Raw genomic sequence first — 25,775 nt, 5'->3', positions numbered from 1 at the left:
GGGGCGCGGCGCAGCGCGGCGCGGCACGCCCAGGCCGCCCCCGGGCCCGGGAGGCGCGAGCTATGGAGCCCCCGAGCTGCGTGCAGGACGAGCCGTTCCCGCACCCCCTGGAGCCCGAGCCGGGCGCCCCCGCGCAGCCGGGCCCCGGGAAGCCGGGCGACAAGCGGTTCCGGCTGTGGTACGTGGGGGGGTCGTGCCTGGACCGCAGGACCACGCTGCCCATGCTGCCCTGGCTCATGGCCGAGATCCGCCGGCGCGGCCAGAAGCCCGAGGCGGGCGGGTGCGGGGCGCCGGCCGCCCGCGAGGTGCTCCTGGTGCTCAGCGCGCCCTTCCTGCGCTGCGTCCCCGCGCCGGGGGCAGCGGGCGTCGGGGCCGCGGGGGGCGTGGGGCCCGCGGCGGCGCAGCCCAGCCCCGCGGTGTTCATCTTCGAGCACAAGGCGCAGCACATCTCGCGCTTCGTGCACAACAGCCACGACCTCACCTACTTTGCCTACCTGATCAAGGCGCAGCCCGACGACCCCGAGTCGCAGACGGCCTGCCACGTTTTCCGCGCCACGGACCCCAACCAGGCAAGACGGCGGGGGGCTGGGGGAGGGGGAGGGGCGGGAGGGGGAGGAGCCGCGGGGCTGGAGCGGAGGCTGCCCCGCCGCGGTCCGCCCGCCGCGCGCCCTCCACGTGGCGCGCTCGAGCGTCCTCCCCTCCCGCGCCGAGGACCCGCGGGCGCCGGCGGGACGGGGCGGGACGGAGCGGGGCTGAGCGGGGCGGAGAGCGGCGGGGAGCGGCGGGGAGCGGCGGGGGCGCGCCCGCGGGGGGAGCCGGCCTGGGCCCGGGGGAGGGGGGTGCGTCCCGCGCGCGCGGGGAGGCCCCGGCAGGGCTGGGTTCCCAGGGGGCCCGCGCTCGCCCCGCGCCCGCGCTGGTCGCCTCCTGCGTCTTACCCCTGCTGGAGCGTCGGGTCTCAGCAGCAGCCGCAGGGCTGGGGGCTTGTGAGGCTATTTGGGAGCGGGGTTTAGGGGAAAGTTAGTCGACGAGGATGTCAGATTGTCAGGACAGCACGAATCTGCGTTTAGATGTTGAGTGGAAGGAAAGCTGTGTGTGTGTGAGTGTGAGTGTGTGTGTGAGTGTGTGTGCAGGTTTTTAAAGACTGGATGGAGACAGAATCAATACCAGCTTGGGTGATTTAAAAAAGCAGTGTCCTAAAAGAGGCCCAAATCTGTTTTCTAATAGTTCTCCAATATTACAATATATCAGAAGCATTAAATTTTTTCTAAAGAAGCATTACATTTGAGGTGTCTGTTACCAAACTGCGTTTTTACTTCCTTGAAGAGAGGCACGCCCCTTTCTCTAATGGCAAGAGGACTCTAAACAAAACTTTGTGACAGTGATTGTGGCTTTGAAAACTGGTTTTAAAATAAAAGTGTAAAGAGTGTTTACTACGCGATAAGCCCTCCCCACCCCCAAATGCGATCCTAAAAAATAGTTCTTTGATGTTTGCCAAGTACTTTAGATTCTTCACAAAAATAATACCGTCTAAATATACAGTCTCAGTTGCAAACTGTGGCAGTTCCTTTGGTAGCTGAGCAATTAATAATTGTCAAAGGAGAAAGATATAAAATGAGGCTTTAAAAAAAAATTCGTTAGTGTCTGTAATTGAAAGACTGTCCAGTTTTTCACAAAAGGCCTGCAGCTGAATTGAAGAAAATCGTCTTAGATTTCATCAGTTATTTCATAAGCTAGTTGAATATCTTAACATCCAGAACTCCCAGTATGAAGAGAGCAATTTTAACTTATATCACCGCTGTTAGATGTATGTTAAAATATCCTTTCTAAAAATTATCTCAACATTCCAACTGTAATGAATATGAAATTCACTTTGTGAAGCTTGTTTTTAGCTTTCACCTCTGTTGAAATGGGAGTGCAGCATGTTCTTTTCATCTGAAAGTTATCACTATTTTTATTAAGATTTTTTGGTTCTATCAGTAGGAAGATAAGAAGTTGCATTTATATGGGACTGTAAGGAATGTTTTATGATTTTGGGTAGTTTATGTTAAAGCTTATGTTATTGTCTTCAGATCTGATATGTGACACATCATTGCTAATTTCATTCGGGGTTAAAGTTTGTTTATGGGTCATGGCACTTTCTTGACAGTGGCTGTTGAATTCTTGACAGTGTCAGATACATTGTTAGGGGATCAATTAAAAATATGCCCCCTCTTTTTAAACCTTAATTATACATTTAGGTGTTTGAGGTTGAGAATGATGTTATTTTACGAATAATAACATGCTTAAGCTCCTTTCTCCCTTTTGATTCTGTAGGAACAGTGGCAACCATATGTCCTTTTGATAAAAGAGAAAAAACCCTAACTCTTCCTGTTTATTGCCATTTCCCAGTTGAGTCTTTGATCTAAAGATATGGATTCCAGTTTACTCTGAACACAGAGAATCCCTGGTAGAGGATCCTTAATTTGAAAGGCCAGATGTTGTTCCATTAAGGATTATCTCCAGCCATATATCAGAGTTGCAAACTCAAATGCTTGGGATTTTGTTGAGAGAGGTTGAGGTTAAGTGAGGACCGAGGACCATGGAGTGTTGGTCATTTCTCCAGGGAGTTCTTCAGCGCCAATTGCAAATTGCATTAACAAGATACAAGCATGGTGTTGCCAGAGCTTCTGATTTCCCAAGAGTGGAAGTCTGGATTTTTATGTATGACTTCATGTTTTAAAGTATTAGCAAACATTTTAAACATTTAAGATTCCTATCTGGACGAAACAAAACACATCTGAGGTTTGGCGTTCAGAGATTTAAGGGCTACCACTTTGTTTTCATAAATATTTGTTGAATGGACAAGTGCAGTCATCAGACACTCTGTGCTTTTCGCCACTTTTCCATTTGAGCATCTGGATTCATTTGACATGGCCGTCATGGTAGGGAGAGTTAGGGCCATTTTGGGGGAAGAATTTGTAAGTTATATTCTCAGAAGTGATAATTGTATAGCTGAAGTTGTTAAAGGTATGGATTCCTCACATTGTTACCATCTAGGGGTGTGAGTAGCCTATAGAAACCTATAGAGTAGGGTCTGGATGGTTCTTGGCACCTTTGAAATAAGAAGAGAAAAGACCTACTGTTTGCTTTACCCCTGAGTTCTAAATTTGAAGGAGAGAATTATTTAGTTGGACTTTAAGATCATTGTTAAAAGAGTCTCTGGTCACTAAACAAAGTATGGAAGGTAGCATAGAGCAGTAGGCCTGCAAACATCCGTGAATAAATTTGCCTCTGGTTTCTCTCTTATGCTTGTCCCTTTTCTGAAACAGGGCTTTCTGTAGGATGGCCATATAATTCATTGTTTAGTCTGGGGTGTTTTTTTTTTTTTTTTTTTTTAAGATTTATTTATTTGAGAAGAGAGAAAGAGAGAATGAGTGAGGGGAGGGGCAGAGGGAAAGAGAGAGAATCTTAAGCAGCCTTCCATCTGAGCGGGGAGCTCAACTCAGGGCTGGATTCCACAACTCTGAGATCACCACCTGAGCCAAAATCAAGAGTCTGACACTTAACTGACTGAGCCACCTAGGTGCCCCTAATCTAGGGTGACTTTTATTGAGAACAGGGGCACAACTAATAGTTACACAGACACGACAAGTATAAACCTGGACTGCGTAGGTCACACCAGGATATACAGTGACCTCAGCTAAATGGCAAAATTTGTGTTCATGCCCAGCCACTGAGATGGATATTATAGTTTCCATATATGAAATGATAAGGTTTTGCAGAATTATCTGCTCATATCTTTTGGGGGCTGGATTTACATGTGACCTCTGAGATGGGAGTGCTGTGCTAATAGCTTGGGACTGTTGTGGGGAGTTGCCATAGTAATGTGCCCTCTGGCTCCCCCACTCCTGGGTGGGGGGGGGTCAGAGTCAACCTAACCTTGTGAGTCTGAAGGAGCACTCAGCCAGAATGGCCTAATGAAGAGCTATTTCTCCCAGGGGCAAAGAAAGGTGGGGATCAGGCACAAATTAACCTGTTCCAGATCAAATATATACCTGTGCAGATTGTTTCCCATTTATTCAAGCCTGTGTGGTCCTGCACAGAAGGAATGTCAGCCTTAGCACATTTCAGCCGAACTTGCATATTTGAATTAGTAAAAGTACTTAACTGTACGTAATTTAAAAAATCCCACTGGCATAAATTGAATTATAGACTTAAAACTGGTTGAGGAACCAAGAATAGATCCTCTATCTAAAATCTAGGGTAGGTCACTGATATTCTTAGAATTTTGATCTTCATCTACTTTCAGGAAGAGACTATATAGCATTATCTCAATTTCCCAATTAAAAACCAGAAATTATCTCATGTCTGTTTTACCTTATGAAAAAAAGTTGTTAGTGTTTATAAATATTGTTAGAGATTAAAGGTGTTAATTATCATTTGCATGAGACTGCATGAAAATTATATTTCAAGATTATAGAATGAGCAATCATTTAAAAAACAAAAACATGATTGCTATAATTTTTGTTGATTTTGTTTATATTTCTTGAAGCTTGCAAGAATGTAATTTCAAAGAGATTTTACAAATTGTGTTCTTAAAATCCTTTTTTTTTTTTTTTTTTTTAAGATTTTATTTATTTATTTATTCATGAGAGACACACAGAGAGAGAGGCAGAGACACAGGTAGAGGGAGAAGCAGGCTCCATGCAGGGAGCTCAATGTGGGACTCAGTCCTGGGACTCCAGGATCACGCCCTGAGCCACTGGCAAGCACTAAATCACTGAGCCACCCAGGGATCCCCTGTTCTTAAAATTCTTAAGAATGAATTTGACATCAGGATATTTGAGCTCTGACTTCTCTAACTTTTTAGTTTTTTTCTCTCCTCTTAAACTAGTATTTTCTGAGCTTTTTTCAGATAACCAATTTTCAATTCTGTTGATAATTTTCAAAAGGTCATTCTCAGAAGTTCTTACTCACTGTTGATGGGGATATGCTGGTCAGAAAACTAGAGAAATAGAAATCTGGAAGTTTTGACATTTTTATCTCTGCTTTCTGAGTAGTATATGCCATTCTAGACAGGTAGATCTCTCTAACTTCCTGTTTGCTGTAGTCACTTTTGTGTTCTCTGCCTACCCCCCCCGCCCCCCAATCCTCATTTGATTTGGAGGTTGATTTGTCCGGGCTCCACTCTGTGATAGAATCTTGACCTTGATATCTGGGGGAAAGGTAAAAAATGTGTGCCCAGAGCCTTCCAGTTGTGAGGGAGTGTTAGTTATAATGAAGATTGAAACTGTTCAGTATCTGGTTCTCAAACTTGAGTAGGCATCAGAATTACCTGTAAAGGCTTGTTGAAACACACAACAGACTCCTTCTCCCCCCCACTTTCTTTTTTTTTTTTTTAAGATTTTATTTATTTATTCATGAGAACACACAGAGAGAGAGAGAGAGAGAGAAGAGAGAGAGAGAGAGAGAGAGGCAGAGGGAGAAACAGGCTCCATGCAGGGAGCCCGATGTGGGACTCAATCCTGGGTCTCCAGGATCATGCCCTGGGCTGAAGGCAGTGCTAAATGGCTGAGCCACCTGGGCTGCCGGAATAAATATTTTTTTCAGAGTATGTCCCAGTGTTAAATTATGATAAGATTTTGTAAAAATTAAAAATTTATATATTCATATCCAGAAATAACAGCATTTAGCATGTTTGATATACTGGCTGTTAAGAAAATCAGGCAAGGGTCTCTCAGGGGCTGGGGATTGAGCCCTGCACAGGGCTCTGTGCTCAGCATGGGGACTGCTTGGGATTCTCTCTCTCCCTCTCCCTTCTGCCCCTCCCTCTGCTCACACTTTCTCTCAATCTAAAGAAATAAAATCTTAAAAAAAAAAAAAAAATCAGGCTAAAAGAAATAGTTGACAATTTGGGGAATAAGATGATGGCCACTCTGAATAATTATTGCAAACAATGTTTGCTCATTTTTTTTTTTTTCAGTCCCAGGTATTTGTTTTGTTAAAATCATCTAGATGGCTGTTTTATTTATTTGAGAGAGAAAGTGAGCACACATAAGCAGGGGAAAGACAGAAGGACAAAAAGACTCCCCACTGAGCAGGAAGCCCTATACAGGGCTTGATCCCAGCACCCCGGGATCATGACCTGAGCCAAAGGCAGACACTTACCCAGCTAAGCCACTCAGGCTATTTCATTTCATTTGGGCTATGTTGGCATGTCTGAACCAAGATGATATGTAGCTACTTAGATGTAGCCCCTTGTAAAATGAGGGACAGATCAGTTATAATTTAATTTAGTAGTATATTCAGAATTACTGAGCAGGAAATATGGTCAACATGACTTATTAATAACTCAATTGGAAGCATCAACTAAGGAAGGATGTCAATGTCTTGTTAATTTTAAGGTTATAATGTGATACCATACACCATAGTATGTCTATCTGAGTAGCTTTTCCATGCATTTCCTTCAAAGCAAATGTTTATGGAGCTTTTGCTGGGTGATGGTACTGCCGTTAGTGCTTTTCCTAGGTTATCACATTTTATCTTTATAGTAACTGTGCCAAGTATGTACCAGTATTCCTCCTGTTTTATAGATGAGAAAACTGAGGTATAGAAAGGTTACATTGTTACCCTAAGGACACACTATTTGTAATAGTAGAAGCAGTTTCCAGTTCAGGCAGACAGATTCTAAAGTCTGTTTTCTGGGGCACCTGGGTGGCTCAGTTGGTTAAGCTTCTGCCTTTCGGCTCAAGTCATGATCCCGAGGTCCAGGGATTGAGCCTCACATCGAGCTCCCTGCTCTGCAGGGAGCCTGCTTCTCCTTCTTCATGCCTCTCCTCTAGCTTGTGCTCGCTCGCTCTCTCTGTCAAATAAAATCTTTTAAGAAAAAAATAAAGCTTGTTTTCTTGTCTTTCGTAGAATGCAGTTGTTGAAAAATGAGCTTTTAGCTGTTAGTGTTATAAACTTTTCTACAATCACTTTTCCCCTCTTTTTTTTAATATAGTAGTGTTATTTTGTTTTCCAGCTTTAAGTATAATTTAAAAATAAAAAAATATATTTAAAGGGACAGTGTGATGTTTCAACATATATGTCAAATGAAATGATTACCACAATCAAGCTGATTAGTGTATCCATCACCTCATATGGCTATCTTTTGCGTGTGTGTGGTGAGAACATTTAAAACCTACTTTTAAGCAAATTTCAGGTATATAATGTAATATTATGAACTATAGTCTGTACATTAGACCTTCAGAACTTATTCATCCTGCATAACTAAAAGTTCATACCCTTGACCAACATCTTTCCATTTCTGCCATCCCCCAGCCTCTGGCAACCACTATTCTACTCTCTGCATTTATGAGTTTGACTTTTTAGGTTCCATATGTGAGATCATGCAGTATTTGTCTACTTTTTCCCCACTTTTATATTAAAAATATCCACAGTTAAATATGCTTGTTAAATTTATAAAATAATAATTAATGCTCAGTGCCTGCTTGGTTATAGTTATGCTAATATGTTTTTTTGTTTTAATGGGAAGTAAAAGGTGTACATGATTTGTTAGGCTAGAGAAGTTGAACTCTGATATATCTTTTTTTTTTTTTAAGATTTTATTTGAGAGAGAGAGCGTTCCAGAGAGAGAGCACGAGCAGAAGGGAGGAGCAGAGGCAGAAGCAGACTCCCCGCTAAGCAGGGAGCCCCATGTGTGGCTTGATCTCAGGATCCTGGGATCATCACCTGAGCCAAAGGCAGATGCTTAACCTACTGAGCCACCCAGGTGCCCAGAACTGGTATATCTTTTACGTGGTGTCCTTAGGAAAGTGGGGAAGTAAACTGTGGTAGCCTCTTTGTAACTTCTGTAAGTACAGTTTAGAATAAAAATTTAGAATAAGTTTAGAAAATAATATAGTTGTTAAGATATGTATTTAAAAACAGGTACAACTACACATTTGAATATATTTTATAGAATCATAAAGTATATAAACACTCTAAAGTATAAGAAGGTATAAAATATGAACTATTAAACTGTATTATAATATGAAAGTATTCAATTATGTAGTATAAAGTATAAAATCATAAGATATAAAAATAATGCACTTACATCATTATAAAACATATGCAATCAAGCAAGTTGTGCTATCATAATTACCTTAGGTTAAAGAGAAAAGAATACATAGATTTAAAAAAAGATTTTATTTATTTATTTATTTGAGAGAGAGAGGAGGGAAGAGAGAGGCAGGGAAGGGCAGAGGGAGAAGTGGTACTGAGCAGGGAGCCGGACTCCAGGATCCAGGATTGATTCCTCTGATCTAAAGGCAGATGCTTAATGGACTGAGCCAACCAGGCACCCCAAGAATATGTAAAATTTAAAGTCAAATAAAGCCTAATGACTTGATGGGCAAATGTATGATTTTGCAGGAGTTCCAGTAGAGAAAAGTGGTTTAGAAAAAAATCACAAAGTCCATAGTAACACTGGCATGCTAACCTTGTGCTGTGCCATAGTCCTGTTGTTTTGAAAAATAACATCTTTTATCACATTGAATTTAGGTTGTTAATATACATGTTACTGATTTTATACTTGTGTATGTGGGTATTTTGTAAATTGATTTTGGCTTCAGAGTTGTTTAAAAACTACAGCTATAAGCATATGAAATTTTTATCTAGGTTTTTTGAACATATTTAAATAAACTAACAATGAAATAATAATGTAAGTCCCAAGTTACCTTTGAAAAGATACTGAACAACCCATAAGTTTGGAAAACTCTGGGTTTAAATTTTCAGGTGTTATTTAATGTATCCCTGATAATCTATAATCATATGATAGAAAGTGAAAAAATGTGGGATTAAAATTTTGGCCAGTTTAATTTCAGATCATCTTAACATGGGTTTCTGCAGCCCCACCAAAAGGATATGGGAGTTACTGTTTTTTAAGTTACTGATCCCTTCCAAGTTTTATATCTTGTTAAGAGGTTGGTTTGGAAAGAGGATCTCCAAGTAATGGGATTTTCCCAGCTAAATATAGTAGCCTAAATTTGCTGCTCCAGTTCTTTTACTTTGTGGCTTCCCTTAATAGTGCAATAGTTTCCACTCTGAAACGGTTGTGAGTTTTTACATGAATTTCTAAAATTCCTCACAGTTAGAACCATGGGACTTTTTACTATCAATATTAAATAACTTTTGAGGAGTTTATCAATTTTAGTTTCTAAGTCAAACTGTACTTCCAGTTTAACAAAATCAGGCATTCTTTTGCATCTCACCGTTGTATCCTCATAAACATTTTCAGTAGTAGGTTATACAATTTGGACAAATACATTTATGACCTAGGGCTTTTACAAACCAAGAAGCAAATTTGTTTTCAGGCCCTAGATGGCTCCTAACTTTTTCAATTAACCTCTTGCCCTGGTTTCAGGCACTTCATTCTCATTAGCTGGGCAGCCTGGGAGATTTTCCTGAGTTTACCTAATATTATGCTGATGGCCTTCCTGCTTGGTTTTCTAAATATTTCTTCCCATTAAGTCTCCAGTAGCATGCTCTGTGCCTGTTGGGATACCTCATTACTCTGTGCTGGACTTCCTCGATCCTGCTGTTCACTCTGAAGATGAGCCAGTGCCTGTTGCCTAGCTCTTTAAATATTATGCACTGTTTGCTTGATTGAATTGTTTTCTGGTTCTGGAAGCTAGTCTTGCCTCTTCTGTATTTAGTCCTTGCCATTTCCTGTTGGCTTCTTCCTAGGCTATTAACGATTGTGTATTGATTTTATTTTAGTTTTCATGTGAAATTTTGCAAAGGCCTGATGACATGGGCATAGCCTAGTGGTAATAGTGGGGATGATCCCTCTATGTTCATCCATAATTCTTTTTTTTTAAGTTTATTATTTTTTTTAGTAATCGACACTTAATGTGGGGCTCGCACTCACAACCCTAAGATCAAGAGTCCCATGCTCTACCAACTGAGCGAGCTAGGCACCACTCATCTGTAATTCTTTTTATTTATTTTGAGGCATTTTCAATAGGCAGATCTCTGGTTTCTAATGCTAGTATTAAAAGCAATATGAAAATGGATATTATATGCTATTTTTTGACATTGCCCTTTATATTTTAACTTCCCATTGATTCTAAAACTTTTCCAGAGGTCAGATTATTTGGTTGAAATAATAAATGGCATTTGATAAATTTGCTTATTCTGTGTTCGTGTAAGTACAGTTGTGTTAGTTGTAAGGATAGAGACTAGAATATTCGCAACAGAGAATAATATGCTTTTAGGGATCTGGGAGTTAATTGGCATTATACGTTTGTTTCTCATAGAAGTCAGATTGGGGATATATATTTGAAATTGTATTATTTACTTTGACAAGAGGATTGTGAACAAGACTAAATAAAATCTGTCTTAATTAATATATAAGAAAATATTGGAGTTCTTCAGAATAAAGAGCCTAAAAAATAATTTTTAATTTCTCAAGTATTCTTACCTAATCCACCTTATATTTTTAACAGTTTTTCTTTCTTTTTCTTGATCTACCATAATTATCCAGCATTTGGTTATGTCTTTGGGAATTATATTCTAAACTTCTAGGAGCTAGGTTAGTAACAGTAATGCTAGTAATAATAATAATAGCTCTAACCACTCTGTATTTATTTTCTTGATCATGAGGTCTCAAACTTTAAGCATGTATCACCTGGGAGGTTTGTGATGATAACCGATTGCTGGACCCCACCCCTAGAATTTCTGATTTGGTAAGTCTTGGGTGAGGTCCAGAATTTGTGTTTGTGACAAGTTCCAGGTGCTGCTGATACTGTTGGTCCAGGATTACCCCTGACAACTACTGCTCTAGAACAGGGGTTGGCAAACTATGGCTTTTATTTTTGAAATACAGTTTTATTTTAACACAGCTGCACTCATTTATTTATGTATTGTCTGTGGCTGCTTTCTATAATGGCAGGATTGGGTACTTTGGACAGATACTCCATGGCCACCAAGCTTAAGATCTTTATTATTTGGCCCTTTGCAGTTTGCGGACTTCTGCTCTAGACAATACTTTTGAAATAGTTTTTATTTTTTTCTTTTTTTTTTTGGTCTCCATTTTATACGTGAAAAAACAAAATCTGTAATTTTCCTAAGGACACAAGCTAGCAAGCAGCAGATCTGGGATTCCAAACCCCATGCATTTTCTAAATTGTAAATTTTTTTGATGGCCCCTACATTTATTGAGATAGCCCAACTCTTTTCTCTGAACTCCAGCTTTTTTCAGTTTCTAAAGGCTTACTTGACTATGTAGTTGCTGATGCTGGTAAGCCAAGGGTTTATATGTGAGTCCTACTTTTCACTATCCAGTTGCAGTTCTGGAGGGACATTGTGTTGATTCAGCCTCCAAAACTTAGTTTTAACATGTCACATCTCTCCACCACTACGGCCACCATACATGTAACCGCTGTGATGTCGTGCTGGGACTGTTCTCTCAGCTGTTTTCCCTGCTCAGCTCTTGCCCTCTTGTCTGACACTTCTTCATGGAGCCTCGGGAGTGGTGCTTGTGAAACACAAACCAGATGAGGTTTCCTTTGCACTCAGAATAATACATACATTTCATTTCTTTCTTGTTTTTTTTTTTTTCTTTTCAGATCTCAGTTCTTTGCCTAAGTCACAAATGTCCTTTACTCAGATTGGCCTCCAGTGACTATCTAAAGTAGATAGGTATCCCAGTTTTTCACTTCTCTCTCAACCATTTATTTGTTTTCCTTTTGACACTAACACATTTAAAATTATTATTATTTTTAAAGGAAGCTCTACGCCCAATGTGGGCTTGAACTCACGACCCTGAGATCAAGAGTCGCACACTCTACCCACTGAGCCTAGTAGGTGCCCCTAAGATTAATTTTTAAAAACACTTTCTGGGGGTACGTCACCATCTAGAATGTAAGCTTCTTAGGGAGAGAGCTCTTCTTGTCTGCTCATGGCTGTATGCCTGGGACCTAGTTCTGTAGTAGAGATTCATTCTGACAGATTGAAATTAAGAATCAGTACCTGCCCTCCAGGAATTTTTTTATAAATTTATTTTTTATTGGTGTTCAATTTGCCAACATTTGGAATAACACCCAGTGCTCATCTCATCCAGTGCCCCCCTCAGTGCCCGCCACCCACTCATCCCCACCTCCCACCCACCTCCCCTTCCAACACCCCTAGTTCGTTTCCCAGAGTTAGGAGTCTCTCATGTTCTGTCTCCCTTTCTGATATTTCCCACTCATTTTTCTCCTTTCCCCTTTATTCCCTTTTACTATTTTTTATATTTATAAAAAAAAAAAAAGAATCAGTACCTGCCCTCCAAGACTTTAAATCTACTCCCAAGAGTTTAAAGTCTGTTTGCAGGGATGTGTGTGTATATGTTCTCATATTTGTTACCTTTAATTGTTAACTTTAACAAGGGTTAATTGTATCATTTGCAGTTCTATTTTTTGTTTGAATGTCTATATTTTAGATACATCATACTGCTTATAATATTAAGTGGCATTATAATGAAGGCATTTTTTAAAAAAACATAAGTAAATTGTGTCACTTTAGTTTAATTTCTAGACTAGTTTAAGATGGACTGTTTTTTCCCCATCAAACCACGGGAAGTATACTGAAGCTGCCAACATGAGAACAAGTGTCTTCATGGTCTTTTCATTGCACATGAGTCAAGCATTTGGGCATCTGGAAGATGATCAGCAAGAGTGGTATTATGAATATATGCTTGCAATAATTGGATTATTCTTCAGTTTCAGTACGGTTCAGTTATTTAAGCTTCTCAATGGAAGTATGATCTCATTTGGAAAACTATTTAATTACACAATGCTTTGGATGGCTTCTGTAAGTTTTTATTCCCAAACCTAAATTAACCAATTCCTAAGGCCCTGGTTTTTTTTTTTTTTTTAGGCCCTGGTTTTTAAGCCTAGAAAGGGCAGGGAAGGCCTAATAGGTATTCAGAACTTTTAATCAAAAAGGGAAAGATAGGGCTGGAAAGGAGATCACCAGGGTGTGGCCAGGGGTGAGAAAGGACAAAACCATGACCCATGTTTATAATAAACTATTGATCGATAATAAGATGTAGGATTATATTCTGGATTTCTTTATTTGCTTAAAGAGCGTGCCCTTGTGACAGGGTAATTATGTCCTTGTATTCATTTTATGTAATGTTTCTTTTTTTTTTTTTAAATTTTGTATTTATTTATGACAGTCACAGAGAGAGAGAGAGAGAGGCAGAGACACAGGCAGAGGGAGAAGCAGGCTCCTATGCCGGGAGCCTGACGCGGGACTCGATCCCGGGACTCCAGGATCGTGCCCTGGGCCAAAGGCAGGCGCCAAACCGCTGCGCCACCCAGGGATCCCTATGTAATGTTTCTAATAAGAACAATTAACTAGATTGATGATAGTTTTCAGTGACTATTTGGTATGAGCCAGGCTACCAGTATGATGGTATCCATGTTCTGCAGTGTTCCTGTAGGTTCCACTTTAAAGAAAACAACACAAGGAAAGATGGCTGTATTTTTCCAAAAAAAAGTAAAAAGTGCCACAGTCATTTGCTTTATAAATATAGGCACTTGCCTCTTCCTCAGAAGGGGTATTTCCTCCTTACTCCTTCATTATCTTTAGGTATGTCTTTGAGCATTACTTACCTCCAGATTTTTTTCAACTTTTGGTGCCTTGCATGGGGTAGGAGATTCCATTTTGCTCCTTTGGTGAGGCAGTGTGTTTTCTAAATGAGTTTCTCAAGAGTTTGTCCTTGTCCTTTATTAATGCTTAAATTGATCTTTAAAACCTGCTTTCCAGAGCATCTTAGTGGTTGGGTGTCTGCGTTCATCTCAGGGCATGATCCTGGGTCCAACGATGAGTCCCACATCAGGCTCCCTGCAGGGAGCCTGCTTCTCCTTCTGCCTCTCTATGTCTCTCATGAATAAATCAATTAAATCTTAAAAAAATAAAAAGAAACCTGCTTTCCATTAGTATGCCCATTTGAAGATGTAGACATTGCTAATTGTACATTATTTGAAACAGTAAATATAGCTGCTTATTAAGGCAAAAGATAAACATACATAGTTTCCTAACGTGTTTGCCCATTTAGTGAGGTGGTTTTCTTTTCTCTTGAATTGGAGAACAAACTCAAGTCACTTCTGTAGAGGGAGAAGCTGTACTGTACACACTGGGAATGGGAATGGATATTTGTTAGTACTGGATTTGAGTCATAATACATTACCCCATTTACCTAGGAACCAGTCAGGTTAACAGCTTTTGTGTGCATGTGATTATGCCAATTAATAGTTTCTCTGGAAACCTTGTTTGCTGTGATTTCGCTATGATTCCTCTTGGGAGAGCAGAATTAATTCTGGACTTTGATGGTGGGAAATGACATATGTATGCCCTGTAATTTTTTCTTAGCTGCTTACATTTTCCAGATGATTCATATTTAAAAGTCATGCTGCCACCATGAAAGAGAATTAACAGCAACACTTTATGTATACTTAGATTGCCATGAATCAAGTGGAGACTTTAAACCTATGAGTTTACTAAAAATTGTTGATTTAAAAAATGTTTGTTTAATTTCCTCAGTACCTGATACTGCAAAGGGCTTTGTACATATTTTCAGTTTTTTTAAAAAGACTTATTTATTTATTCATGAGAGACAGAGAGAGAGAGAGAGAGGCAGAGACATAGGCAGAGGGAGAAGCAGGTCCCCTGCAGGGAACCCGATGCAGGACGCGATCCCGGAACCTGGGATCATGACTTGAGCTGAGGCAACTGCTCAATTGCTGAGCCACCCAGGTCCCATATTTTCAGTTTTGAGTCTTGTTTGCAATGAACAAAATGTTTATTTGTCTACTGCAATTAGGGTAATTGCAGGAAAATCCCATTCTTTTATCATTCTCTCTTTTGAACATGTTCATGTATAATCTGTCTCAAAAGAAGTGACTGACTCCTGCTTGAATTTTCATTTGCAAAGGAGAAAAGACCATTTATTATTGACTATGCAGGTGTGACCAAATGGAACAGAGATAACAGGCCTTCAGCTACAGAAGCCAGACCTGACACAGGAAGTTGAAGCTCTAGATCCCACTCTTCCATAAATAATCATATAATATGAACAATGTTAATATGGATCATGGTTTTTCTAGTTGTTCCTTTGCTCATCCATTCATTCATGCATTCACTCATTCTTTCAACTGTCTATTCATTTGTTCAGTTATTAGGTGCATTGAATGTTTCCTGTGTGCCTGGTATTACAGATATGGAGTGGTTTGTTAAACGGATGCATTCCCTGCTTCATGGATCTTATAGTTTTGTGGAGGATTGAGGCAGAACTAAGTAAAAAGAACTGTGTAATGTAATTGCTAAATGCCTGGGTTCTATAGTCTGATTGCTGGGACCCAAGGCTCCACCGTGAGTGGGCTCCATAGTCCTGGGCAAGTTCTCACACCTCTCTGTACCTTGAACTCCTCATCTGTAATATGAGAATGATAGCGTTGTGGTAAGGATGAAGTGAATCCATTCAAAGCATTTAGAACAGTGTCATGTACTAACTACTGTGTAAATGTTATCTACATATCCATAAGTATCCAATATCAAATTGTAAAGAATGCTGTGAAGTAAAGAAATATGGTGCTGTTGAGAGAATAAGAGGAGAAAACTTACTCTAGATTGGGTCATGTGGTAGGTAGATTCTCTAGCTCTCTTAATAACATCTTATGTTTTTCTAGCTCTCTCTCCTTCTGCCAGTCAGTCCAAGTGCTACATACAGGAAAGCTGGCCCCAGCAGCAGCCCCAATGTGGGAAATGCCATTGATTTGTCCAGAAATCCAGGCCCAAGCCAATTGATGAGTTTGTACATGGAGCTCCAGTGGTCCCAGGGAATGTATCAGTTTGTGCCAAAGCAAGAGGAAAGAAATTTGCTTGGGGCTCCTAAGAAAGTTTTCTCTTTGGCTGTTGTGTATAGATTTAAAACCTGAAACTGGGCAGCCCCAGTGGCGCAGCGGTTTAGCGCCGCCTGCAGCCCGGGGTGTGATCCTGGAGACCGGGGATCGAGTCCCACGTCGGGCTCTCTGCATGGAGCTGCTTCTCCCTCTGCCTGTGTCTCTGTCTCTGACTGTGTCTTTGTCTCTGTCTCTATGAATAAATAAATAAAAATCTTTAAAAAATTCTATTACCGACCCCCCCCAAAAAAAAAACATGAAACTGTTATTTCACCGTGAGAGTGATGATGAAAATGAGCTGGGTAGTCTGTAGAGGACTGGAAAACTGCATCTGAACTCTGATAGGAACAAGCCAGATTAGCACCTGCCTGCAGACTTTTTCAGTTTATGTGAGTTGAGTTGGGCTTTTTGCTACATATAGCCAAAAGCAAGAGATGAGTCAGGGAAGGCCCCTTGTGGACATTACAATTAAGGATGATTACCAAGTTTGCTGACTTTCTTTCTTTCGTTCTTTCTTTCTTTCTTTATGGGTGGGTTTGATACCATTTATAGATGTGAGGAAAGCTGGTAGGAGGAGTGGAGAAGAAATAGGTTTCAGGAGTAAAATCAGGAGTGCTCATTTGTAAAATGAGAGGGCTGGATCTCAGCAATGATTTGCACACTTTTTCTGACTAAAGATACCTGAGAGAAATGGCATCCTTCCATCAGTAATTATGATTTCCAAAGCATTGCTAACCATTTTCACCAACATCGGGGCCAGTGAAACTAGACTCAGCAGGAGTGGGGAGGGTGCTACTTCGGTGTTTTTCAACCTGATTGGACATAAGAATGTCCTGCAGAGCTTAAGAGAAGTATACATGTCTACTAGATTCTTGGGCCTTTCCCTAGATATGTTGAATCAGAATCTCTAGGGTGAGATGTAGGGATCTGTTTAAGAACCAGTAACCAGGTTGTACCCAGCTTGGCACTTGCATGTAGCTAATTTGGGAAACCACTGCTATCAGGGATGCTGGGCCCCTTACCCTGCCAGGCTTTTGATTACAATTCCAGGAACCAATGTCAGTTAACTTAAGCTCAGGACACAGCACAGTGTTGTTAAAACTCCTCAGCTGCCATCATGACACTACCTCTGGTCACACTGTTACATGTTTTCTTTCTACAGTGATAGTCACACACTGTCTGTGATTGAAGGCGTATTGGCAATATTGAGAGTGTCTTAATAGTTTACACAATATTTACGTGTTTGATGGTTATTAGAATATTTGTTACTTGAACAGCTGTTAAAATTTCACTTTACATATCAGTAGCTGGGTAAGTTCCATAAGAAATCGGGTGGTAGACCAGCCTCTAGTCATAGATCATGTTCTAGAGTTGTTGCATGGACATTACTACCCCTGCTCTGTCAAAGCTAGATAATAGTAGTAGACATCTGTTGTCAGATAGTGAGAGGGGTCTTGGAGAAGAAATGGGTCAAGGACACTGAAGCATAATTAGGAGCAGTGTTAAAAGCAATGGGGAAGTGAGATGTCTGGGATTGGGTGAGCCAAGGAGGAACTGGCTCCAAGTCTGAGACAGGGCCCCCGAATAATGAGATGCTCAGCAGGAAGCAATTGCTCTAATTAATGTAATTAAGGCTTTATTTATGGTCATTTGTGGTTGCATTGGCAGCCAGGCAATTGGCCCTAGGTGGTAATGATGCTCTCAGCTTTGGAAAATGATGCTTCAGGCATTTTGAGGGAAATTTAGCTTTGCTTCATCTCATGTTCCCCCCCTCCCCTAATCTCTGCCTTCATAGCTTTATGAGTGGGGGACGGAAAACATTTAGTCCTGGAAGGAGGCAACCTATTAACTCTTCTACTTAGTAAGACATAGGTTTCGGATTTGACATCCCCAGAAATAAAGCAAGGTTAAATAGAGTTCTTCTCTTTGCTTAACTTATTTTTGAGGTAATACATACTTGGGTAGTTAGTTATCTTAGGTATCATATTATGCTTTAGAACACTGGCCACATTTGCATTTGTTCCTTTGATTCAGTTTGCTGTCCATAATTGAAGTGGATTTTATATTTAAAAATTAGTTCATCTGAGAAAAAATATAATGGTGTCAGTGTAGGATTTGTAGAGGATGATTTTTGGTTAAGTGTTATACGGTGGAAGCCACGACTATCTTGCAGTTGTTAGAGTATTTGAATTTCCTTGGTACCACCATTGTTATCAGCTCCACCATGGCCATTAACAAATATTGGTTGAGGTCAGTCAAGTGTAAGATTAGCAAGTTAGCAGCTGGGAAGAAAGAGGTTTAAGTCATTTCTACAGAAACAGGTAAATAGTAGGAGTAGCATGTGCTCGCATTGATTATGAGGGGAGGCTGTTGGTTGGGCATTTGTGCAGCGCTTCATATTCCCTAACATGACATGTGCACTTAGTGTCCAGGAATGTGGAAGCTTCGGGGCCTGGTGCTAGAATTTAAAGAAAAATGACATAATTAACACTTAAGGGTTTTTTTTTTTTTTTTTTTTGGTAGGTTTTTGTTCTTTAATGAAGCGTCACTCTTAATCTGTTGACTTTTAAAAATCAATACATCCACTTGTATGTAGGAGATAAAGAACTTAGTGATTAGGACATTTTAATGGTTTTTCTGTCATTCTAAAATTTCTATGAAGGACGTAGCATTTATGGATTTAGCCAAGTTAAATAAGAAAAATAAAAGACTTCATGGTGATTTCTGAATTGCTCAGGAAGATAATGCCACTTTGAAAGAACATCTTGGTAGGGCTGTCAGTTTATACCACCTAGTAATTTTGGAAGCTATAGTATTAAAGAAATTTATAGCTCCATTATATATGGAAATAGGAGCTTGAGATCTTATGGTAATTGAAATCCACAGTCCTTCACTTGGAGCCCTTCTGGAGTATGGTAAAAAACAGTCTTTAAATCTTTCTTCTTTTAAGCCATTACTCAAATTTCTTTATGCCATTATGTATTGTAGATTCTATGAAGCATGAAAATAAGTTTTAAAAAGTGGTAAACTGGGCGCCTGGGTGGCTCAGTGGTTGAGCATCTGCCTTCAGCTCAGGTCATGATTCTGGGGACCTGGGATCAAGTCCTGCATTGGGTTTCCTGCAGGGAACCTGCTTCTCTCTCTGCCTGTGTCTCTGCCTCTTTCTCTCAGTGTCTCTCATGAATAAATAAATAAAATCTTTAAAAAAAATGTGGTAAACTGAATATGAGCTCCTGATTGCTTTGCTGCTTATTTCCTGTGGTACAGACACATACTTGTCTCCCAAATATCCAGCACAATATTAGATGCATACTTGTAAGCTAGTGGCTTAAATAATTATTGTGGTATTGAAAATGATGATGAAAAACCATGTTGACTATTCATGGAAACATGAATCGGTGCAGCTTAATATTGCATAGTGCTAGTGTCCAGTCTGTAAGACTAGTCACTGAAGGGGTGAATTTGGCTCTACCCAAACTTTTTAACATGGCTACAGTTCTACCCAATGTCCCTTCCTCCATCCCACCTTTGTCTTCCAGGCTTCTCTGAACTTGGCCATCATTTGTCATGCTCACTTGGCCTTTCACATCTTTGCATTCACATACCTGGTCTTTTTGTTGGGAATGTCCTTTTATCCAGCATCCTGGGAATGTGGTGTCCTGATCTTTACATACACTCCTCAAAAGTCACCTCCTTTTCCTTTTTCCTTCCTTTTTTCTTTTTAGATTTTATTTATTTGAGGGAGAGAGAGAGAGCAGAAAGAGAGAGAGAAGGAGCGCACACGAGTGGCAGGGAGGGGCAGATGGAGAGGGAGAAACCGACTCCCCACTGAGCAGGGAGCTGGATCTCAGGACCCCGAAATCATGACCTGAGCCCAAGGCAGATGCTACCAACTGAGCCACCCAGGCACCCCATGTCACTTCCTTTTCTATAAAATCCCCGCCCCCTATTTGAAAGTGGAGTTTTCTGCTACACTCCCATACTTATTTATAACTTTATTACAGCAGTTCTCTAGTATTCTTATTGTTTATTTTCAAGCCTCTCTCCACTGGTTTGTATGCTCATTGAAAGTAGAGACAGTGGCATTTTTGTATCTTGAGCATCTAGCACAATGACTGATATGTATGGAGCATTCATTATGTGTTTTGTTGAAATAATTTCATACACACACATATATAGAATATATATTTGTTGTTGTTGTTGATTCTTTTGGAGTGTTTTCTTCCTGAGTGGGTCTGTACCATGTGTCCAGGGATATAAGAAGTGTGACATTTGACCTGTACCTTAAAGAGCTTTATACTGCAGTTGGAAGAGAAAAGACATACAGGGAAAATGTTAAATAATTAAAGGCGGGGAATGGTTCTACCACTGTTTTAAGACAAAGAATGCAGAGAAAGGATATAGGTCCTCAGAACAGAACTGGGTAAAAAATGCTGTATATATATATATATATATATATATATATATATATATGTTTTTTTTGGTTTTTTTTTTTTTTTGATAGTCACAGAGAGAGAGAGAGAGGCAGAGACACAGGCAGAGGGAGAAGCAGGCTCCATGCACCGGGAGCCAGACGTGGGATTCGATCCCAGGTCTCCAGGATCGCGCCCTGGGCCAAAGGCAGGCGCCAAACCGCTGCGCCACCCAGGGATCCCAAAAATGCTGTATTTATATAGAAAGGAAGTGGGGTAGAGTATATGCATGTATTTTGGAGGAGGAAAAGCAAGAAAAAGACTTGTGCCAGACTATAGAGACTAACTGGAATTGGGAGAATTTGCAAATTACTTAATCTAAGTCTCTTCCTCTCTTCTATAAAGTAGGGATAATGTTAGTACCTATCTCACAGGATTATGAAAAAGAAGTGAGATAATGCAAACAAAGGAAGCACATGGTAGTGATTTATTTATTATTAAGTTGTGGTCATTACATTGTAGTGGTCAGGCATAAACACACACTTTTATGAAGGAACCATAGAAAGAGAAGCCAAACAACCAAAAATGTATTTGGAGAAGATAAAGATAAGGAATCAGGTATCAGCTTAGCCAAAAGGAAATTGGGAATGAACTGGTATCAGATCAGTGTTGGGGGACAGGAAAGAAAGGCAGAGAGGTTTGTATTTGAGAGCAGAATGCAGAGAACTAGGGAAATGAAGATGACCTTGAAGCTAAGGCAGTGCTTACCCTAGGCTGGTTGAAAACAAAACAAAACTGATTTGCTTCCTGCTGGGTCTGGAGTGATCACTGAGTGTGACCAACCTGGGGACCTGCTGGCAAGGGCAGGTGTGCTGAGTGGGTAAGCTGGTAATTATGAGGACTTGTAGAAAGTGGGGAATTGCAGTAGGGACAGATTGTGACAGGAGATAGGGTAGTGGTGGAGGTCGGTAAGGAGATTGTTGAACTAAAAAAATGGCTGAAAGGTTTATGGGAAACAAGATTCCAATTTAAATTGATGTCCTGCTTTCTCTTTGTACTTCTAGGTTTGAAAGGCAAGGTCATACAATCCGGAGATGGTGTCAGTCTCATAAGCCCTTAGAGGAGTCCACAGTCATTTGCTTGACCCTTCTTTCTCGAAATATTAGATAGTCCCTATCTTCAGTGTCTCCACTTATGTAGATTTTTATCTTATTGTATCCTTTTGTAAGCATGAGAAAAAAAAGAAGGCCTTGTTTGTTATGCTTTATGGAAGCATTGAGGGTTTTTGTCATCAATATAGCCAAAAGATTTTCTACCTAAGGTGTATACATTAAATTTAGTGGTCTTAGTTAGAGTGCTGTTCTCAGACTTACATGCTTATACAAATCCCCTCAGGTGCTTGTTAGACAAAATATATTTCTAGACTTCACCCCAGACCTACTGAATTTCTATAGAAAGCAACTGGGAATTATGTTTGTAAACATCCCAGGTATTTCTTATGCTCAGGCAACTTGGATAAGTATTGCTTGTGTCAAATGAAAGACTTCTAAATCCTTCTATCCTTGTAGGTCAAGGATACTAGTATTTAATTTCTAAGTCATGGTCTGATTATATTCTGATTCAGACTTTGAGAAGTCATGCGCAGTGTTTACTGTATTCTTGTTAGACCAGGAATTTAACCCTTGGTTCTCAAATGGTGTGGGTTGTGGATTTTATCTCCAGGGGAAATTCGGCATTATTTGGAGACTTTTTTGGCTGCCATACTGGTGCTGTGGGTATTACAAGCATCTAGTGGGTAAAGAGTCCATATACCAGCAAAATATTCTTTTTTTTTTTTTTTTAAAGATTTGTTTATTTATTTTAGAGAGGGAGAGAGAAAGAGAGTACTCATACAGGGGGAGAGGCAAAGAGAGACTCCTTAAGCCGACTCTTTGCTGAGGACAGAATACAATGCAGGACCCCCAAGATCACTACCTGAGCCAAAATCAAGAGTAGGATGCTTAACCGACTAAGCCAACCAGGTGCCCTGATAATGTGAAATATTCTGTAGTGCACAGAACAACTTTCCACAAACAATTATCAGTAGTATCAAGGTTGAGAAAACGTGGTTATTTATAAACTAGGTATTTCTGTCTGTATTAATTAATAAATAGTTTATTAACTAAGTCTTTTTTCTAACTAAGTCTTAAATTGAAGTATAATATCTACCACACAAGACCACCAGCCATTTTAAGATGTAGAACATTTTTTTAAGCTTGTTTTTGTAGTCATCTCTACACCCAGCCAATGTGGGGCTTGAACTCATGACCCCGAGATCAAGAGTCATATGTTCTTTGAACTGAGCCAGCCAGGCGCCCCAAGATGGAGAACATTTCTAACACTCAGGATGGTGTCTTGTGTCCTCTTCTAGTAGATATTTATTCCCCCTCCAGAAATAATTATTCTGATTTCTGTCTCCATAGATGAGTTTTGTTTGTGCCTAAACTTAATATAAATAGAATCATACAGTATGTACTCCTGTGTCTGTCTTCTTTTGTTCAGCATTACATCCTGGAGATAATTCTTGTTGCATAGGGCAGAAGTTTGTCCTTTTTGTATTGCTGCAGTATGTATACTACAATTTAGTTATCCATTTTACTATGGGTAGCTGTGTATTGTGTCCAGTTTGGAGCTATTATGATTAAAGCATCTGTGGATATTTTTGTAGATGTTTTTTTGGATAACATAGGCCACCATGTATCATGTGTGTATTCCTAGGAATGGAAGTGTTGGATCGTAAGATAGAGTTTGGTTTTAGCAGATACTGCCAAACAGGTTTCCAGATTGTCAGACCCCACCAGCTATGGATGATCTTTCTAATACTTCTGCTTCCTTCCTAGTGCCTGATGATGTCAGTTTTTTCATTTTAGCCATTTCTGTGGGAGTGTCATCTCTTGGAGGTTTGAATTTGCATTTCCAAGATGAATAATGAGGTATAAAGCACCTTTTCATGTAACCTAACTGGCTATTTGGATATTCTCTTTTGAAGTGCAGGGTTCAAGTCTTTTGCCCATTAAAATTCCCCTCCCCCCCTTTTTTTTTACTAATGATTTGTAGGTTGATATATTTATAATGTAGTTGGCTTAAATTGGATAGTCTAAGAAAAGCTCATATGAGTAGCAGGCTGATAATATATATTATATTAATATTAATAAGTACAATAATATAATAATACTGACTACTATAATATTACATAATGTTAATACATATATATTAATTTTACTTAACAAGTTGGGATGGACAGTTGGGGGGGTTAATATTTTGCTTAAAGCAGAGTATCAGAGAGGACCCATTTCTTAAATATTTTAAGCCAACCATTTACTAGTTTTCTGAGGAGGTCCAGGTCAAGGACCTTTGTTTATAGATGGTATGTTAGAGAGAGTGGAGTCTTTCCACTAAAATCATACTTTTTAAAGGTTTCTTTAATGTGGAGTCAGAATAAAAAGATACTTGTGAATTGGTTTAAATATAAAGTCATCCTACATTTTACAACATTTTTCTCATTTTCCTGTATGGCTGTTATATCTGTCTTGACAAGTTTTTTGTTTTAGTGCCTTGCCTTAGTCTTATAAGACCTCATCTTTTTTTTTTTTTCATTTGGAAATTCATATTGTATCAACTTACATTATATTCATTTTACATGAATGTTATTACATTAGTTATGTAGTAAGTACTAAGAGGACTTGGGCAAAACTCAGTAGACTAATAAGCATAGGATTCCAGTAGGGGACAGATAAGCTTTCTGTATGGAGAGTGGTGCCCCTAGCAGCTAGGGCCAGCAGACTGCAGACACCTGGGACATGCATGTCTCACAGAGGCAGTGGAGAGTGAGGGTTAATTCATCAACTCATTTAAGAGGTGGTTGATTAAGAAAGCTTCTGCAGTTCTTACTGAGATGTATAGTTTGAAAGAACAGGATGGGAAGGAGGGAAAACTAGAGTATTTTGGTCTTTTTAATGAGTTACATAGAAACGGTCTCTATTTTCTTTAACTTTTCTAAATCACACAATTAAAACTTAAATTCGGATTTTTTTATTGATTCATATTTTCTGAGAAGAATCAGAAGTAGATAAAAGAATAGTTGTATATCTAATCAGGGAAAACATATGTTCGTGTTTACATTTTTCCTAGAGTGCCTAACTTTCATAATCAAAATAATATTATGGAATTAGAGGAACATGATAACTGTAGAAGGTGATATTTGAAAACCTTTCCAATGTATATATACCTTTATTGCAGATCAATATAAATCCGGAGAAGAGGGACTGGGGACTTACAGGCTCTTGTTTGGTCTTGCTTCTCTGTATCTGGAGTCAGCCTTGTCCTAACATGCCAAATTCCACCCTGTAAATTCTTTTCTAAAGCAGTCTGCCAATTTGAAGTTGCCTAGTGCTTACTGAAGTCTAGCAGCTCCTATATGTTTTTTGTAGAAGTTGAAGATAGAATCTGTGTTTAATTTTGGAAGTGATACTATCTTTTACTTAAAATATTTGAGTTAAAAGTTAGTTGGAAGCAGCTTTTGCATGCAGTTTTTAATGCCACGTGAGTAATAGTTTTATACACTTAGAGGAAGTCTTGTAAATTCAAAATAAAACATCTGTGCTAATATTTATCTCAGTCTTTTTTTTTTTTAAACCTGAAAAGACTCTTGTTAAACAATTGTCAGTAGATATGAGTAGATGGTTTAAGGTATGTTTAAGAAAGGTAGACTATATACTTTTTAAAAAATCACAATTGAGATTTATTCCATGATGCATTATTAGAAATAGTGGTATTTCACAAAATAGTCCTTTATTTTTACTTTTGCTTTATTTGTTGTTGACAGTTTTAGGCATCAGGATCCACAAATAATTTTTCTTATTCAACATTATTGAATGAGAATATTTTAAAGTAGAAAATATTTTTCTCCCCAGTGGGAACATATGATTTACTATTCTTATAATAAGTATTGTTTTAAGAAAATTGAATAATTTTGTTTAAATATATCTAAATGGGACTCAATTATTTCACAATATTTGGAGAAGAAAATATGAATTGGTAAAAAATCAAAATTCAAGTTTTAATTGTATAACTTAATTTTTATATCGAAACTAAAGGTGATTATGTATGAAATGTATTGCTTGTTAGAGAGAGATCCTTAGGGAATTTGTATTTGAACAGCTAAGAAAACCTTGTAACCAGCTTAACTCCTAAGTGTGCTTCTGAATGCTTGGGGATACTTGGAAGCAAAAATATTCCACCTAGAAATCTTATTTACACTATTTATAAAGCAATATATCATTAGATTTAAATAATTTAGATGTTGTTTACTGTGACTGATTTGTAGCTACATTGGACCTAAGAATAAAACTTGTGCAAGTCAATAAGAGTTTTAATACACTTGAAAATAATGTCCTTGAAATTTAGCTAATTT

At 39.3% G+C, this 25,775-nt stretch overlaps 2 protein-coding genes across 11 annotated transcripts in view; one reads left to right on the top strand and one right to left on the bottom strand.

The window, feature by feature from the left end:
• Positions 1 to 516, bottom strand: part of UCHL3 (ubiquitin C-terminal hydrolase L3) — a 107,443-nt gene extending 106,927 nt beyond the window's left edge. Inside the window, exon 1 of the mRNA XM_038569757.1 lies at positions 495 to 516. The gene's annotated coding sequence lies outside the window, so the exon portion shown is untranslated. The remainder of the gene's footprint in view (positions 1 to 494) is intronic.
• The window catches only part of TBC1D4 (TBC1 domain family member 4), a 180,800-nt gene continuing 155,072 nt past the window's right edge, over positions 48 to 25,775 (top strand). For all 10 annotated transcript variants that reach the window (XR_005376399.1, XR_005376397.1, XM_038569752.1 and 7 more), the window contains exon 1: positions 48 to 569. Coding sequence is in view for 8 of the 10 variants with exons in the window: in XM_038569752.1 (XP_038425680.1) it covers positions 63 to 569 (507 nt within the window). In the remaining 2 variants the exon portion in view is untranslated. The remainder of the gene's footprint in view (positions 570 to 25,775) is intronic.

Source organism: Canis lupus, chromosome 22, assembly GCF_011100685.1.
Source record: "Canis lupus familiaris isolate Mischka breed German Shepherd chromosome 22, alternate assembly UU_Cfam_GSD_1.0, whole genome shotgun sequence".
Lineage (NCBI taxonomy): Eukaryota > Metazoa > Chordata > Mammalia > Carnivora > Canidae > Canis > Canis lupus.
Note: the sequence above shows the minus strand (reverse complement) of the source record. Positions and strands in the feature narration are given on the sequence as shown.